Raw genomic sequence first — 14,545 nt, 5'->3', positions numbered from 1 at the left:
ATCAGAAGTTCAAGGAAGGGATATATGTAATAAGCAACACTATAGAAATAAATTTTAATCTAGATTAAAAGTTGTGTAAAGAATGCAGATAAAGTAATTTGAACTCTGAGAACTCTGAGAGGGTTTGGGTATGATTTTGACCTTGTCGCATTTAATTGTTGAATATGGATGCTTGGTGAAGAATTTAACCAAAAATTTGCTATTTTCTTTAATGAAGTGGCTGGCAGAGAACCCGGAGATACCTTTTTTATGTTGAGTAATCATTGTTGATAATTTTCTGGATGTTGAGTCATATATTGAGTTTCTGTGCTAGTATCTTTGCTACAGTTTGGTATAATATATATATGCCTGAAGTATCTACTATGGCAATGTCTGATTTATATGATTATAACGATTTTCAGACTGATGGGACTGGGGTAATGGAAAGTTTATAATCAAATCTTCTAAAGATGGAGTACATATGTGGAGTGATTTGGTACTAGGGAGAAATTCCAATAAATTTGCTATTATTTGATCAGTAATGACTTTATTTTTGTAGAAGTGATTGTAGAAGCTATTCCCCCCCCCCATTTTTATGGTTGAGTTTTTCCTTATAATCAAGAATATATCTGTTGTTTTTAAACACTTTTAGTTGTAATTATATTCAGTTTCATAAAACTGGTGTGCAACAAAAATTTTTGGCTTATTTTAAGTAAAAGGTTATTTTAAGTAAAAGTTTTAAGCTTTTATTTTTTACTTAAAATGTAACTCTGAAACAAATTTTATAAAAATTGTGAAATATAAGTCTTTACATGCCCCTGTTCCCTATGATTATGTTAGTAAAGATTTACGCTCATTATAAAGAATATGGCATTAATAGTGTGACTCAGGTAGGAAAAGAAATTTACTGAGATGATTATGACATACCATGTCAGCGCAGTTTTGGAAGTTCGGCTAATTTGAAAATTTTAGTAATTTTCTGTAATGAAAATGTCTGTCTGTAAAGTGATTACAGGTTCCTTGAGCAGATGCTGACAAAGTATATATATTCTAAGCCTTGTATGATATGTGTTTTATGTTGCAGTAGTAAGCTGCCCCTGATTTGCAATGTTCATCCTGTAGTTTGATTTCTATGATGAATGAAACAAAGTTCTGCTCAGATTTTTAAACTGTTAAATATAAAAGTCATCAGTGTCACATCATGATATGGTTTATGCTGCCCTGATCGGTATAATATTTAGTAGTCCTGGCTTCTGTATATTTCATTGGGTTTGGGTTTGAATCCTCTGGGAGGCATGATGTTTGTGTGGCTTAATGACATTATAAATATATGGTGAGCTGAAGTCCTGTTGAGTGGCTTAGCGATAGCGATTAGGAAAGAGGGGTATCTTTAGGCCTTACCCTTGGGGGTTGATCTCCATGAAAATCGGGACAGAACTGAGCAAAGTGATCCTGTGGCCTATTATGCTGGTAAAGGCCCATGCAATTTAAAAAGATTCGAAGACAACTATTGATTTAATATGAAAAAACATCTTAATTGCAGATATTTACAAAATTTAGAAGCAGTAGATATGCAAAAATGATAAAGCTTATTTTCAAAACATAAAATTTTACATCAAAAGATTAAAGGTGCTATACAAAATGCTGTTTAGTGGAACTGACTTGCAATGATGTGTAGCAGGTGTTGGCAACCTTTTTTTGGCTGTGGGTTAAAATCAACCACAATGTGTGTATTAAGATGTTTTGGGCCAGTGGTGTTTTCATTTTAAAACCATCAGTTTGGGTGAATTATAAGTTTGTTTGAGAAAATAATTCTAATATGCTTTAAACTTTAAACGTAAAAATTTAAATTACAATTTTACGTATAAAAACAAACGTAAGTGAATTTTATTTATAACATTTTAATAACAAAAGCATCTGAATTTTTGGTGTTTAAGCTCTGCCTGTTCTTACTTAAAATAAATTTTGTGCGTGAAAATATTTGCTTGCATTTATAAGTTGAACAAAATGCCGATTTTTTTCGCTACTGAAGTCATTCTTGGACTACTGAACATCTCAGAGTGCATGAGGAGAATTGAGCTAACAGTATTAATGTTCTCAGATGTCAAAGAATTATAGAACAGCACTGCCAAACTTATCAATTTCTTCTTGAAATTATACTACAATTTAAATTTAAAAATAAAAATGTGTGTTCTTGACTGGAACTTTGTAATCAAACAAAAATGTTATTGTTATTTAGTTTCAATTAATGTTTTTATATATTCTTCAAGTGTTTGTTTCATATTTGCCTTTTACCTTAGTTCTGAAACTGAAGTGGGTTGCTCTGTGACCTGTGGGTCATAGAATGCTCAGACCTGGTGTATAAAATTGTCATCCTTTTTTCATGAAAGTGCCTGCTGTCACAAGGGCCAATTTGAAAGTTTTGCCATATGGTCATTATAATCCTGGTTTTTGGTATCTGTGTTTAGTATCTTTGTCTCCTTTTGTCATTCAACTGATTGTCTGCTTCATTTTAGTGTGCTTGCCCCCCCCAAAAAAAAACACCATATACGAGGGATAATATGCAAGTTAGATAAAAAAGTGCAGCCTTAACTTTTAGTCTCAGCAGTGATGCAGTTCTTTCTGAAGAAGTACAGAATTGCCTCAATGAAGGCAATGATGCCTAGATGCATGAGGAGTTATAGTTTTGGTGCTTTTTGGACTTTTCATTGCTATAATTTAAAAAAAAAAACAGTCTTGGTTAGCTTTGAACCATTTTTCTGAATAAATATTAGATGAGAAATTTTACATATTCTGGATGTTTCAGAAGTAAAATATTTAGAAGAAATGTGGGAATACAAATTTTTTTTTTTTTTTTTTTTTGCTAAAAGTTGGAGAATAGAAAAACTAAAATAATTTAAATGGATTGAATTTCTTTGTTCCCTTTTGTTTTGGGGAGGGTTAGCACTCATTACCTTTTTTTCCTACAGCTTAGAAACCAGCAGAATATAGCTAACACCATGAAATATGTTCTAGAAGAATCGGCATGATTGGTGGAAAAATAAATTACAATAAATAAATAAAAATATAAAATATATCATAAGGGCAAAAATTTTAATGCTTCAGTTTAAAGCATTTTTATAATGAGTTAAGCCATCATGTAATTCCTTTTTTATAGCAATGTTTTTAATTACATAAAGCAATGAAACGGTGCTTGAAAATTTTTCATCATTAATATATTTTCAAAAAACTTAATTTTATGGAATGCCTTTGTGTGTTCCTTATGGTTCCTTGAATATCATGATCTTCCTTTACGGCCATAAAGACTGTTCATCATTTAATACAGCTTTCATGAGTCACACATGTAGCTTGAAAGGTGAAGGTAGAAAATTATAGAGGATTTATTTTCAGCATATAAAATTTCTGAGTTGAATGAATTGTGTGCTTTTAAAAGATATAGAGTGTTCCAAGCTTGTGGCATCATTCTGGATGCTGCTATGTAAAGAATATTCTTAACATCAGCATTCAGTATGTTTAGTGACTATAAGGATGTGATCAAAGTTCATTTCTTAACTATATTTATGTAATATAAAATGAGCTGAAAACTTACCTCATCTGAGAAATCTTGTGAAGAGACCTTGCTTTGATTACAAAAATTAATCTTTATTTATGTATGTTATATTACTCATTTGAGGAATGAACATTGGACATTTTTATTGGTTGTCACTCTAACATCATGTATTTCATAGAACTTGTTATGTAATAATAATGTAACAGGCAGATGCAGACATTCTTTTAATATATTTTGTTAATCGAAAGTGGGAAAACTAACTGACTGGATTCTTGTGCCTCTAGGATTAGAATTATTTGATAGTTAAGCAGAGCAGGTAAATATGATTTTCAGCAAAACAATGTACCTTGTCAAAGATGTCCACATGACCACACACTTTGTTTAAATGTTTATAATATATTTAAATAAAAATTAAATTACTTCAGTGCTATTCTGCTTTGATGTCAGTTTTGGTGAGATTATCCACATTTAATATTTTGTTCTCTCTAAGTTTCTTGCTAAAGCATCTGTAATTGCATACTGATAAGTAATGAAATGTTATAGTGTTTTTACATTGGTTGTAGAAGTTTTTTTATTTATTCCTTTCAGGAAAGTGTTAAAGTGTATATAATTTGTATTTTTAGAGCTCTCATGACCAGTGAACAGCTGTCTCCTTTTGGTCAGTTAAGGATATTTCTTGATGAAGATATCAGATGTCCAGAAAAATATACAGTAAGAAACATAATCAGTTATTTTTGTAAGCCTTAAAAATGTTTCCTATTAAATTCTTTGTTTTCCTTGCATATTGCTTTTATTAAAAGCATTTTCATAACAAATCTTTGGTTCTTACTCTGCATTAATTTAATCCCTCTAGTTTCTTTTGATCAAATAGCTGGCAAACATATTTCAAGGGGACTATGAATTACTAAACTCTTGGTGTATTGGGGTAATACTGTGGAACATGCTTATGGTTAACTAAAAATCATTTAATCTGAGGCAAAAACACAGGAAAATAGAATTACCCATATTATAATACAAGTAACAGAAAAATACTAAGCAGTTTATCTGTATTTTCACCTAATCAATCTTCAAATTTTTTTTTTTTTTTTTTTTTTTTTTGACTGTGTAAAATTAAATCATCATTAAATTAAATTAGTAATGGATCACACTTAAAAACAAAAAGAATAATGTATGAACAACACTTGTTTTTCAGTTGAAGTCGTTATGTACCAAATTTTGGCTGTGCACTTGATTTATTTCTATAAATGAGCAATTTTAACTAATAGTGTTCATATGTTCCACAGTACCTACAATTACTTTATATATTTTGCATTAAAAACCATTCCCAAAAACTATGATGTCATAAGCCATCACTCTTGTTATCACTCTTGAGATTTAGTACTTCGTAATTTTTAATGTAGATATTTTGAGTTTTTATGTATTTTTGCCTTCTCGCAAAGTGAGAACTGAATTAATTAAATGAGAAATACTCAATCGTCTGTGAAAAACTGTTTCTGTTTTGTTTTGTTTGCTTAATTTCTTTTATACATAGTTCTAGCTTTATTATAGTATTTGAATAGAACATGTAGCAACAATTAGATAATTCTTTAAATGATATACATTTTGTGCATTCTGAGTTATAATGTGAATGAAATATAATACTGTTAAGTAAACCTAGCGCCAGAGTGTCGCTATGGTAAACAAAGTGAATTTTAAAGAATGCATTTATTCTATTGTGGTTTATGCGCTGTCGGCGAAGTAGGTTTAATTCAATCTAATAAGTTTAAATAAAATGCAAGAAAAAATGCGTGTAATTTAACATTCCGTACCAGGAAGTCATGTGGTGTACACATCAGATTTTTTTATTGGTATGTCAAGGGGTTCAGACGTTTATTTTATTTGTATGTCAAGAGGTAAATGTAATAATTTAATATACGAATAAGAATTATTTATTTAAAAATGGTTTGTTTTATTGTGATTTAACCTTTTTAAGTGAGTGAAATTTAATGAGAGTATTAGAGGACTTGCATTTATGTCCAAATCCTGTGATTTCAAATGAGTTAGGAAATTGTACTTGTATTTTTAAATTTCTCTGATTTTAAAAAAGTTTAGATTTTACAATATTAATTTCACACTATTATGAGATCTGAATATACTGTAGCCATTTTATTTGGAAATAAGACGTCTGTCAGAAAAGAATTACTTTTAATTCTTAATGAACATTTACATTTCTAATAATTTCATTATAGCTTATTTCTTTTTCATTTAAATATTAGAGAAAAATATCTGTGCTCTGAGCTTGTCATTTCACCCTTACAATATACCGTATTTCTTCATGTATTCCCCCCTCTCCTATTTTATCTCCTAGCCTTTTAGGACCTGATTTTGAAGATTTAAAAAATATTTGCATGATTTCCTTTCCTTGCTGCATTCAAAGAACAAGCTTCCCTAAAATTTAAAATGGATTCTTCCACATGGTGATTGTTTTCATTTATGCAAACCCTTGGAAACTACTTGTGAAGTTCACACGGAACCTTTCCCTTAAATTTTTAATCCATTGTTCCCACCAAGCCAGTTTTCACCAGACAAGCCGATTTTTAGATTTGTGATCTGAATTAATTGTCAGTTTGTCCGGTTTTTATAAAAATTATGATTAAATAAAGTAAATTTGCAAAAATATTTTTGAGTATTTTGTTGGAACAGATAATGAATATAACTTGACCTTTATCTAAACTGATCTAAAGGTTTCGAGTGACAAAATGTGAAATTTTTAATTTCTAACCTGAAAATATTGTAAAGTGAATGTTAGTTTCACTTTATAAGTTTTTAATTTCTGTTTTAATTATTCAGTCATTCAACCAGTTCTGAATATACATATATATTATAGTATATATGGTAAATGCATAAATTAAAGAAAATAAACAGTTAAAGAGATAATATTCACAATTTTTGCCTTGTTGCTGTCTAAACCTTTTGTTTAACTTAGACAATTATAGTTTCTTTACTATTGAATTTTATAGTAAAGCAAAAGCAGACAGAGCAGTTTATTAATTTTAACATAATTAATTAGTTCAATATTTTTAATAAATAATTATAAATAATAAATGTAATAATAGAAATATTTACTTTCTATTCACCATAAATTTGGAAAAAAATAGGTTAATTTTTTAAATTAAATATTTCATTTAAAAATATGCTGGTCAGAAGTTTTAAAAAGGTAGCAACACTGTATTGAACTTCGTGCCAGACCAATACAAGAACCAACTAGCCACAGTTTAGCAAACATGAGCGGTCAGTCAATCTAGTTTGAGTCAGCTGCACATTCAGCTTCTCTAATTATTTATGGATGATTTGAGGCCTAAGGAGTAGTAGAGAAAACAATAAGAATAAGTAGAGAAAACAATAAGAATAAGAACAATAAGAATGTATGAGATTAAAGTTATAGATAAGTTAAAATGAAGATATATTATTAGGTACTGTAATGCTGCTATGTATTCTTCTTGGAATGTAGGTTTCCTTTTAAAGAAATAATAATATTTACATTTTGCTTATTTATGACTACTCTTTTTCATTTCTTAATTTCTTAGCTGTAGCTGCATCGTTTGGAAATTAAATTATTCACATTATTTCCCCCCCCCCTTTTTTTTTTTTTTTTTTTTTTTTTTTTTCTGTTAGTAAAAGAAAAAGGGGAAAATATGTGAGGAAACATAGTGTGTTAGTTTTATTATGTGATGTTTCATAATTTAGTTTTGTCAAATAGAGCATTTGAGTGCAAAATTTAAAAAATGATTGTTTTGAAGGTCTTCTGAATTTTACAACAATTTCAGTTGTAAATGTTATGATGTTTGGAACTGAAATTTAATTTTAATTTTCTTTCAGTATTTATGCCTGTGCAAAATTTAAAAACTGATTGTTTTGAAGGTCTTCGGAATTTTACAATAATTTCAGTTGTAAATTTTATAAAATTTAGAACTGAAATATAATTTTAGTTTTCTTACAGTATTTATGCCTGTGTCATTCTTTTTTTGTTAGGAGATTTCAAACATAAGTATTCATTTAAATTTTTTCTAAAGCCTGCTCTTACATTTTCTGAGAAATATTTTGAACATTAAACTCTAGTAGAATTGCTTTTCTTAAGTGAATCTTTGACCTGCTGTGTAAAGGATAAGCCAAGCATGAGGAACATCCAAGTCCAAATTTAATTTAATGTAGGTATTTAAGCCTCAAGTTGTAATGTAGCATGTACAGAAAATTATATATTTATATATACTCACACTGTACAGTTTCGATAATCTGCATACTTTGGGACTGATGGTTGTTCAGGTTGTGCTGATAATAGGTTATAACTTTCTGACTTTTGTTTACATTTTGCTCTTTCTAATTTCTATATTATATGTATAGATTATTTGCTCATGAATAAGTAAAATGCACTCATACCTTAATTATTTTTTAATACAGATAGATCTGTTCTTAAAAACCGGTACAAGTGTCGAAAAACATAATGGAGAGATAAAATAGGAAAATATTTTAAGAAAGTGAAGAATGCTTTTCAAAATATGCATCCGATAATTTTGTTGAAAGGAAAACTGCATCTTTTAAAGTTATTTTTACACTCTTAAATGAGAGAAAAAGATTATTAATAAAAAATTACAAATAACTACACAGCTCACAAACACCCTCTTAATAAGGCTTTCCCTAAATTGAATCTGTTTGTTGATTTCAATATTATATTCTGCGTAGGCACATTTTGATTAATGACACTACCAGAATTACTGGAATTAAAATTTTAAACTTATAGGAAATCTCTCCCCTCTTTAGGCTCTTTTTCGCTATCATATTTTCTATTTTTAGAGCCAGAAGAAGCTTTACAAGGGCTGTTTTCAAAAGCATGTGTGTATTCTTCCACTGATGTAAACATGCTCATTTTGTGAAATGTAAACAAATGAGCTGTGAACAGCAAAATGGCACTGAAAACATGCATAAAGGAATTTTTGACATATGTCACGTTTTAGAGTGTCATAAATTTGTATGCTAAATAAATTCAAAATTAATAACAACAGTGGAGTATGTAACCAAAATATGGATTTATATGAAGCAAAAAAGTATTCAGCATGGTGTTCAGTCCTGTGGTTGCTCTTCATTTCCTGCACACTTGTCCTCAAGGGGTTAAAGAAGCATTGTACTGCAGTTTCTGTCTTTCTTTATTTATTTAATTAGTGAAAAGGTAAATTGCTACTTTTTATTTTTATGCACATATTGCTTTAAATATTTTTACAATATTCTTTTATTCTAAAGTGCTTAACATGGTGATCTCTTGAAAGTGGAATCTGATTTAATGTTATAATGGTAGAAAACCTTTTCTTTATGATAAAGCTCATGGTTATGATGTGACTGATTCAAGTCTCACTCTAGACATTGGCTCTTTCTCTATTAAGGTACAGAAAGTCACTATTAAAAAAAAGGCATTAATGCACTATAAGTTGCAGGGCAAATGAAGAAACTTTTAATAAAATCGTAACAGCAGACACCTAATGTTTAATGATTGGTTACTTCAAAAAGTCCATATGATTATCCAAATTTGCTGTTGTAGAACATTTAACATGTGTTATCATAATTGGTGGTAGTAGTCTTTAAGTTCAGTTCTAAGTGGTTCAGAATATTACACAGGAGAGTAGACTATTTCTGAAGGAGTGTTCAATTACATGTTATGAGCAACAATCATGCTTGTATTTATTAAACTCTGTGGTTATCTATGTTGCTGTGATATGCTATTACAGGATTCGTACAGTCCTTAAAAGTCCTTAATTTTTTTGGAATCAATTTTTGGTCCTTAAAAGTCCTTAATTTTGGCCCAAATCAGTAGAAGGTCCTTAATTTTAATCATCTGAAATTTCTGTGTTGTTTTTACGACTGCCATTTTGAGTGTGAATTAGCATTTTGGAGAAATATTTTTTTGCGATTCACTGATGGTTTTTTTTTTTTTTTTTTTTTTTTTTTTTTTTGAATGGGTTTATGGGTTGTAATTTGTTTGTATTTCTAATATTTACTCGAGTTTCTAAGCAAGAAGTGAAACATCAGCATTTCGAATTTCATTTTTGGTAATAAAGAGCTCTTAAACAATTTTCGCTTTTGGGGATGTGAATTCTTTTATTAAGCAGTTCTAAATTTGTCGACTTGTCAACATTTTGGCAATTTTAACGTCAGTTTATATAGAAAATTTTTAATTCTGAAATCTGGGAATTTTTCGACGATTTTTTTTTTAAACATTGTAACATTGATAAATTTCATTAAAATAATGGTAATATATTGAAATTATATTTTAAAAATAACATTAAAATAAACAATTTTTATTTTTCGCTGTTATATTATAAAGTTTCATTTTGGCAACTTATTATACAATATTTTAAATCTGAAAAATAAACAAGGTATAATGCTATAAAGCACATTTTACAAAACAGCTCTTAGCAAATGCAAAGTTAGCTGTGTAATTAATTAAAAAGTCTCCTTTTTAATTTTTCATAGTAAGCGTTTTTCCAATGTAATTCTCTCAGAATATTCAAAATTCTCAGAATATGCGTCAGTTTTCTTTATAAAATTAATTTTATACTTTTATCCCCCCTTTTTTTCCCCCAAAATATTTCTGGCTCTTTGCTGTTACAAAATTGGTTGGGATAATTTTTCTTTAGTATTTTTGACATTGCAGTTTGGAAAATTTAGAAGGATTTGAAGGCAAGATTTATAGACCCTCGATTCTAGATGATTCGAGAAATATGTGACAAAGTGAAAAATGTCTCCATGGTATAAATGCGTAATGGATGTATTTTACAGAAAGTTTGCGATTAATTTCTTACTTTTTGGAGAACGTCTGGAAGAACAATGAAGGCATAATATTTGAATGTTTTACTCCTGCTACTAGAATCTTTTTCTTAACATGTTTATCTTCCCTTTATTTTCTCTACTTTTCACTAGACACAAGCATGGAAAATATCAAAAATGCTTCTAATCTTATCACTTGGAAAGAAAGGAAAGATTATAGAAAGGGATTTTTTAATTAATAAAGAAATAAAAAACTTACAATTTAAAAGGTCCATCTAATATGTCTTAGTGCATCATACACAGAGCTGGCACTAGAAATTTTCCCATCTGATTCAATCTCTGTGGATCCTAAATTCAACTGCATAGTACCTTTCTAAATTCTGCTTCCAATGCCTGCTCTAAATTATAAAAGTTTTGCTATTTCTAGATTTTGTTGTTTGGTGTGTCACTAAATTCTAAAAATTCTGCCACACCATCTCTGTAACCGGTCTTTACCATATATATTTCATATTTCTTCTGAATTTCGTATTACTAAAGAAATTAAATTAGTCACTTTTTTCTATACATTCTAAATGCATTTAGTGTTTTTTGGAAAAACAGACATCTTTAATTAAATCCAAAAATTCTAAAATGAAAAGGAAACATGCTGAAGAAAGAAACTGACTACATAAAGAAAATTATTCTTCAAAGATATGTGCAGTTATTATGTAAATTACCCAATTATTTATAATTTCAACCTTTACTATAATTTTCCATTTCTGTTTCCTCATATGATAGGGTTACTGAACCAGATTAAATTAAATTGTACAATCTTTGACCACTAGTCCACATTTTTAGTTTGAATTTGTGTTTAATTACGTCACCGTGAGCTGTAATAGATTTTGTTAGCACATCATTTATGCATGCATTTATGTTTTAAGTTCTTTTTAAATAAGAGGCTTATTTAAACCTTTGTCTGATATTGTAGTTACTTTCAGACTTAGTGATAATTTGCTTGACATCTGTCTGGAGGGTTTTGGACTGTTTAGCTTTTACCAGATCAAGTAAACCCTCATAGGTACATTGTGGAGTGGTTGACAAGTTAGGAGATAAAGCATGCAGAAACTAGTGAGAGCATTGGTTTGCATATTAGCAAACTAGCCAAAATGTTTGAGAAGGCTTCAAATTAAAATGACGGATAAATATTTTGTTGAGTGTTGTTGTTACAAACATACATGTTTTGTAGCTTTTAATGTGTAATTTTTCTAATATTATTTAAGAATCAGTGTCATAAATTACATGTATTTTAAACTGTGAAATTTTATTAGATTTTGATTTTAATAGGGCTTTTTTAACAAATATTGTTGGAAAAAAAATTTAATAGTGGCCATGTAAATGCATAGTGACTAAGGTTACCTATTTACCTAATTTAATTATTTATAACTAACTGCTTGCCCTTAAAAATTATCTCCATGTATTAAAGCGAGTTATTGCCTTTCATTAATCACTTGCGCTAAAAAGACGTGCCACGCACGTCAAGATGCTTTTGTCTCAAACCATGCCTAAAAATGAAAATAACGTGGTGCACACGTCGCCTAACAACGAGATTGTTTATTTCTCGAGTTACAGTTCTGGATTGTACTCACAGACGCGGAGCTGCGTAAATGAGACACTTTACCGCTTGTTATATTGTAGCGCATGGCACCGCAACCGTGAAGTTTAGTCGTAGCGCCAGTGGTTAATATTCACTGTGGTCACAAGATAAAACACAAAAATGTAGAAATTCAAGTAAAACTTATTCTTTGCATCTAGTGAGACTTAAAATAATACAACTTATCAACTTTGGTGCTTGAATGGCTTATTGGAACCTGAAAGTATATTAACTGGGTTACAACCCGTGGAATTCTGCACAAAGCTATGACACTAACTGCATCAAACAGAGCTTGACTAACTTTCAACACTTGCTAACCGTGCCTACATCAGGCCTTTCAAGTTTGTTCTAATCAGCAGGTCTCTCTCTAGACAAGCAGCAGCAGTGATAATATTCAGTCTTTTGTTATGAATCATGCTGATTATGATCTTACTTCTCATTTTAACCTCTGCCGTTTGACATAAAATCTACCTGTTATTAAACCTCTACACCAGCAGTTCTCAACCTTTTGACTAACGTGTACCATCTAAACAAAAATTGAAACCCTTTAGTACCATTACTACAAAGTACTACCACCATCAATCTTGAACAAAGCGCAGATCACATAAATTTACGAGTGTTAAGAGAAAAAACTCAATCAGGATGTTGGGATTTTAACTTTTGAAAAAAATAGTTTAAAATACTTTGCTTCTTTGTGTACCACCTATTTTTTTCTTGCATACCACCAGTGGTACACGTACCACTGGTTGGGAACCTCTGCTCTAGACTGATCAAGTATGTGACAAAATGAGACATAAAAAAAAATCAACATAAAGCTAACTATTAGTAAAACGTAAATGTCACTTATCTTCTTTCAAATATGTCCAACCTCTTACTTAATATTTATAAAAAACTTAATATTTATTTGTTTACCTTGTTAAAAATTTCTTTCAATGTAAGTTGTTTAAGTTGCTTTGTTCTTTGTGCTTATACTTTCTCTTTAATTCTGTAGACAGACATAATCTCTTGTTTAGTTACATTGTGGATGTCCTGTAACTGCTGTTTCGAGAATTCTGACTAACTTGTCAATCAAAATTTTCTCATTTTCAGTAACTTCTCTGTAACTTTCTTCACAAACAGTAGTGGTATTTTCTGGATCTAGAACCATGCTACAGATTTCGCCATTCATTAATTGATTGATGATTGAGAAGCATTGTCATCACAATGAAAACCTTCTTTTATATTATCTTCATTTATTATTGCATATCCACATTTCTCTACAAAATCCGTTAATTGGAAAATTTCACCTTTGTTTTGTGATATCTGAAAACCTTTAAAATTAGCAGCTATCATCATCAAATTTAGCTATCCTACACCATACATATTTGGCTATGCATCATGGGCATGGCGATTAACGACAAGTTGTTCCGTTAAATTTTATGTTGTTTCTAATGCGCACTGAGACAATTAAGCCTGAATTGTATTAGTTTAGTTATTTATTATACTTTTGCCCATTTCTTGCACATGTGTAAGGCTTATCAGAGTTCTGAATAAATAAATTCCCACATATACTTAAGCCTTATTGAGGGCCGGCACTAGATATCTTACTGCCTGATGCAGTCTATGTGGGTCCTAAATTCTGCGACTCGATGCAACCATATGGGCGCTGGTTCTGGGTTTATATGAATAACAAATCGTTTGTTCTTAATTCAAATAGCCCTAAATGTAATCTTTGGATCTATGAGTATCATCAACAAAATCTATGTTTAGCGTATGGAAAGAAATTGTTGGTAAATTTTTCGTCAACATTTTTAGCACATTTAACTTAAATCTGTAATCATTGACAAGCATAATGTCAACATAAAAGGTTACCATACTCCTTTATTATTCAATTACTAACATAAAAAAATTGTTTAGGCATCGCTACGTGAGTCATTACTCAAGTTGTCATGTTTTGATAAACATGCAGTGATGAAAGGAAAGTACAATAAATAATGATTTGCAAAGTTGACATCAGATCAATGATGGATCTATGTGGAATTTTTCCATTTGAGATGTGTACCTAGCAGATAGGCAGCAACAGAGACAAATTACTGGTCATACAAATTTACACTAAAATGATTCTTTCTTCAATAACAAGGTATTTTATGTAGTGTTGAAGTGAAATTAAGAATTGGGACTCTCCAGATGTTTTATTATGCGCAGAGGGAGAAATCAAATGTGCATGTGTAAAGCCTACGAGTAAAAATGTTTTGGAGGTTTTTGATGTCCGAATTTTAGATCATTCCAGATAATGGACATCCAGATTTTGGATTTTGTACTGTATTTATTTGTTTACTTTATTAAACATTTCTTTCATTGTAAATTGTTTGAGTTGCTTCGTTATTTGTGCTTATACTTTCTCTTCAGTTCTATAGACGGACATAATTGTTCAGTTACAAAGTTTTGCTGTTCAAGTACTGTAGTTGGTATGTCAAGAATTCCGACTAACTTGTCGCCCACCAGCAGCCGAGCGGTAACGTTCCTGAACACTGGTAGTTCAGTCCGAGGTTCAAATCCCGCGATAGGCCTGGCTGCATTGGTGTTTTCGGGGTTTTCCCCATGTTTAACTA

At 30.2% G+C, this 14,545-nt stretch overlaps 1 protein-coding gene across 12 annotated transcripts in view; it reads left to right on the top strand.

Annotated features, from left to right (window-relative positions):
* LOC146996616 (inositol polyphosphate-5-phosphatase A-like) overlaps window positions 1-14,545 on the top strand; it is a 206,280-nt gene that overhangs the window by 146,039 nt on the left and 45,696 nt on the right. For all 12 annotated transcript variants that reach the window (XM_085821288.1, XM_085821287.1, XM_085821292.1 and 9 more), the window contains one exon: window positions 4,153-4,240. In XM_085821288.1, coding sequence (XP_085677414.1) covers window positions 4,153-4,240 — 88 coding nt within the window. The remainder of the gene's footprint in view (window positions 1-4,152; window positions 4,241-14,545) is intronic.

The sequence above is a fragment of the Stegodyphus dumicola genome, chromosome 7, assembly GCF_044657685.1.
Source record: "Stegodyphus dumicola isolate Sdum_Otavi_A_Nest chromosome 7, ASM4465768v1".
Lineage (NCBI taxonomy): Eukaryota > Metazoa > Arthropoda > Arachnida > Araneae > Eresidae > Stegodyphus > Stegodyphus dumicola.
The sequence above is the reverse complement of the archived record's forward strand: the minus strand, read 5'-3'. Positions and strand labels throughout refer to the sequence as shown.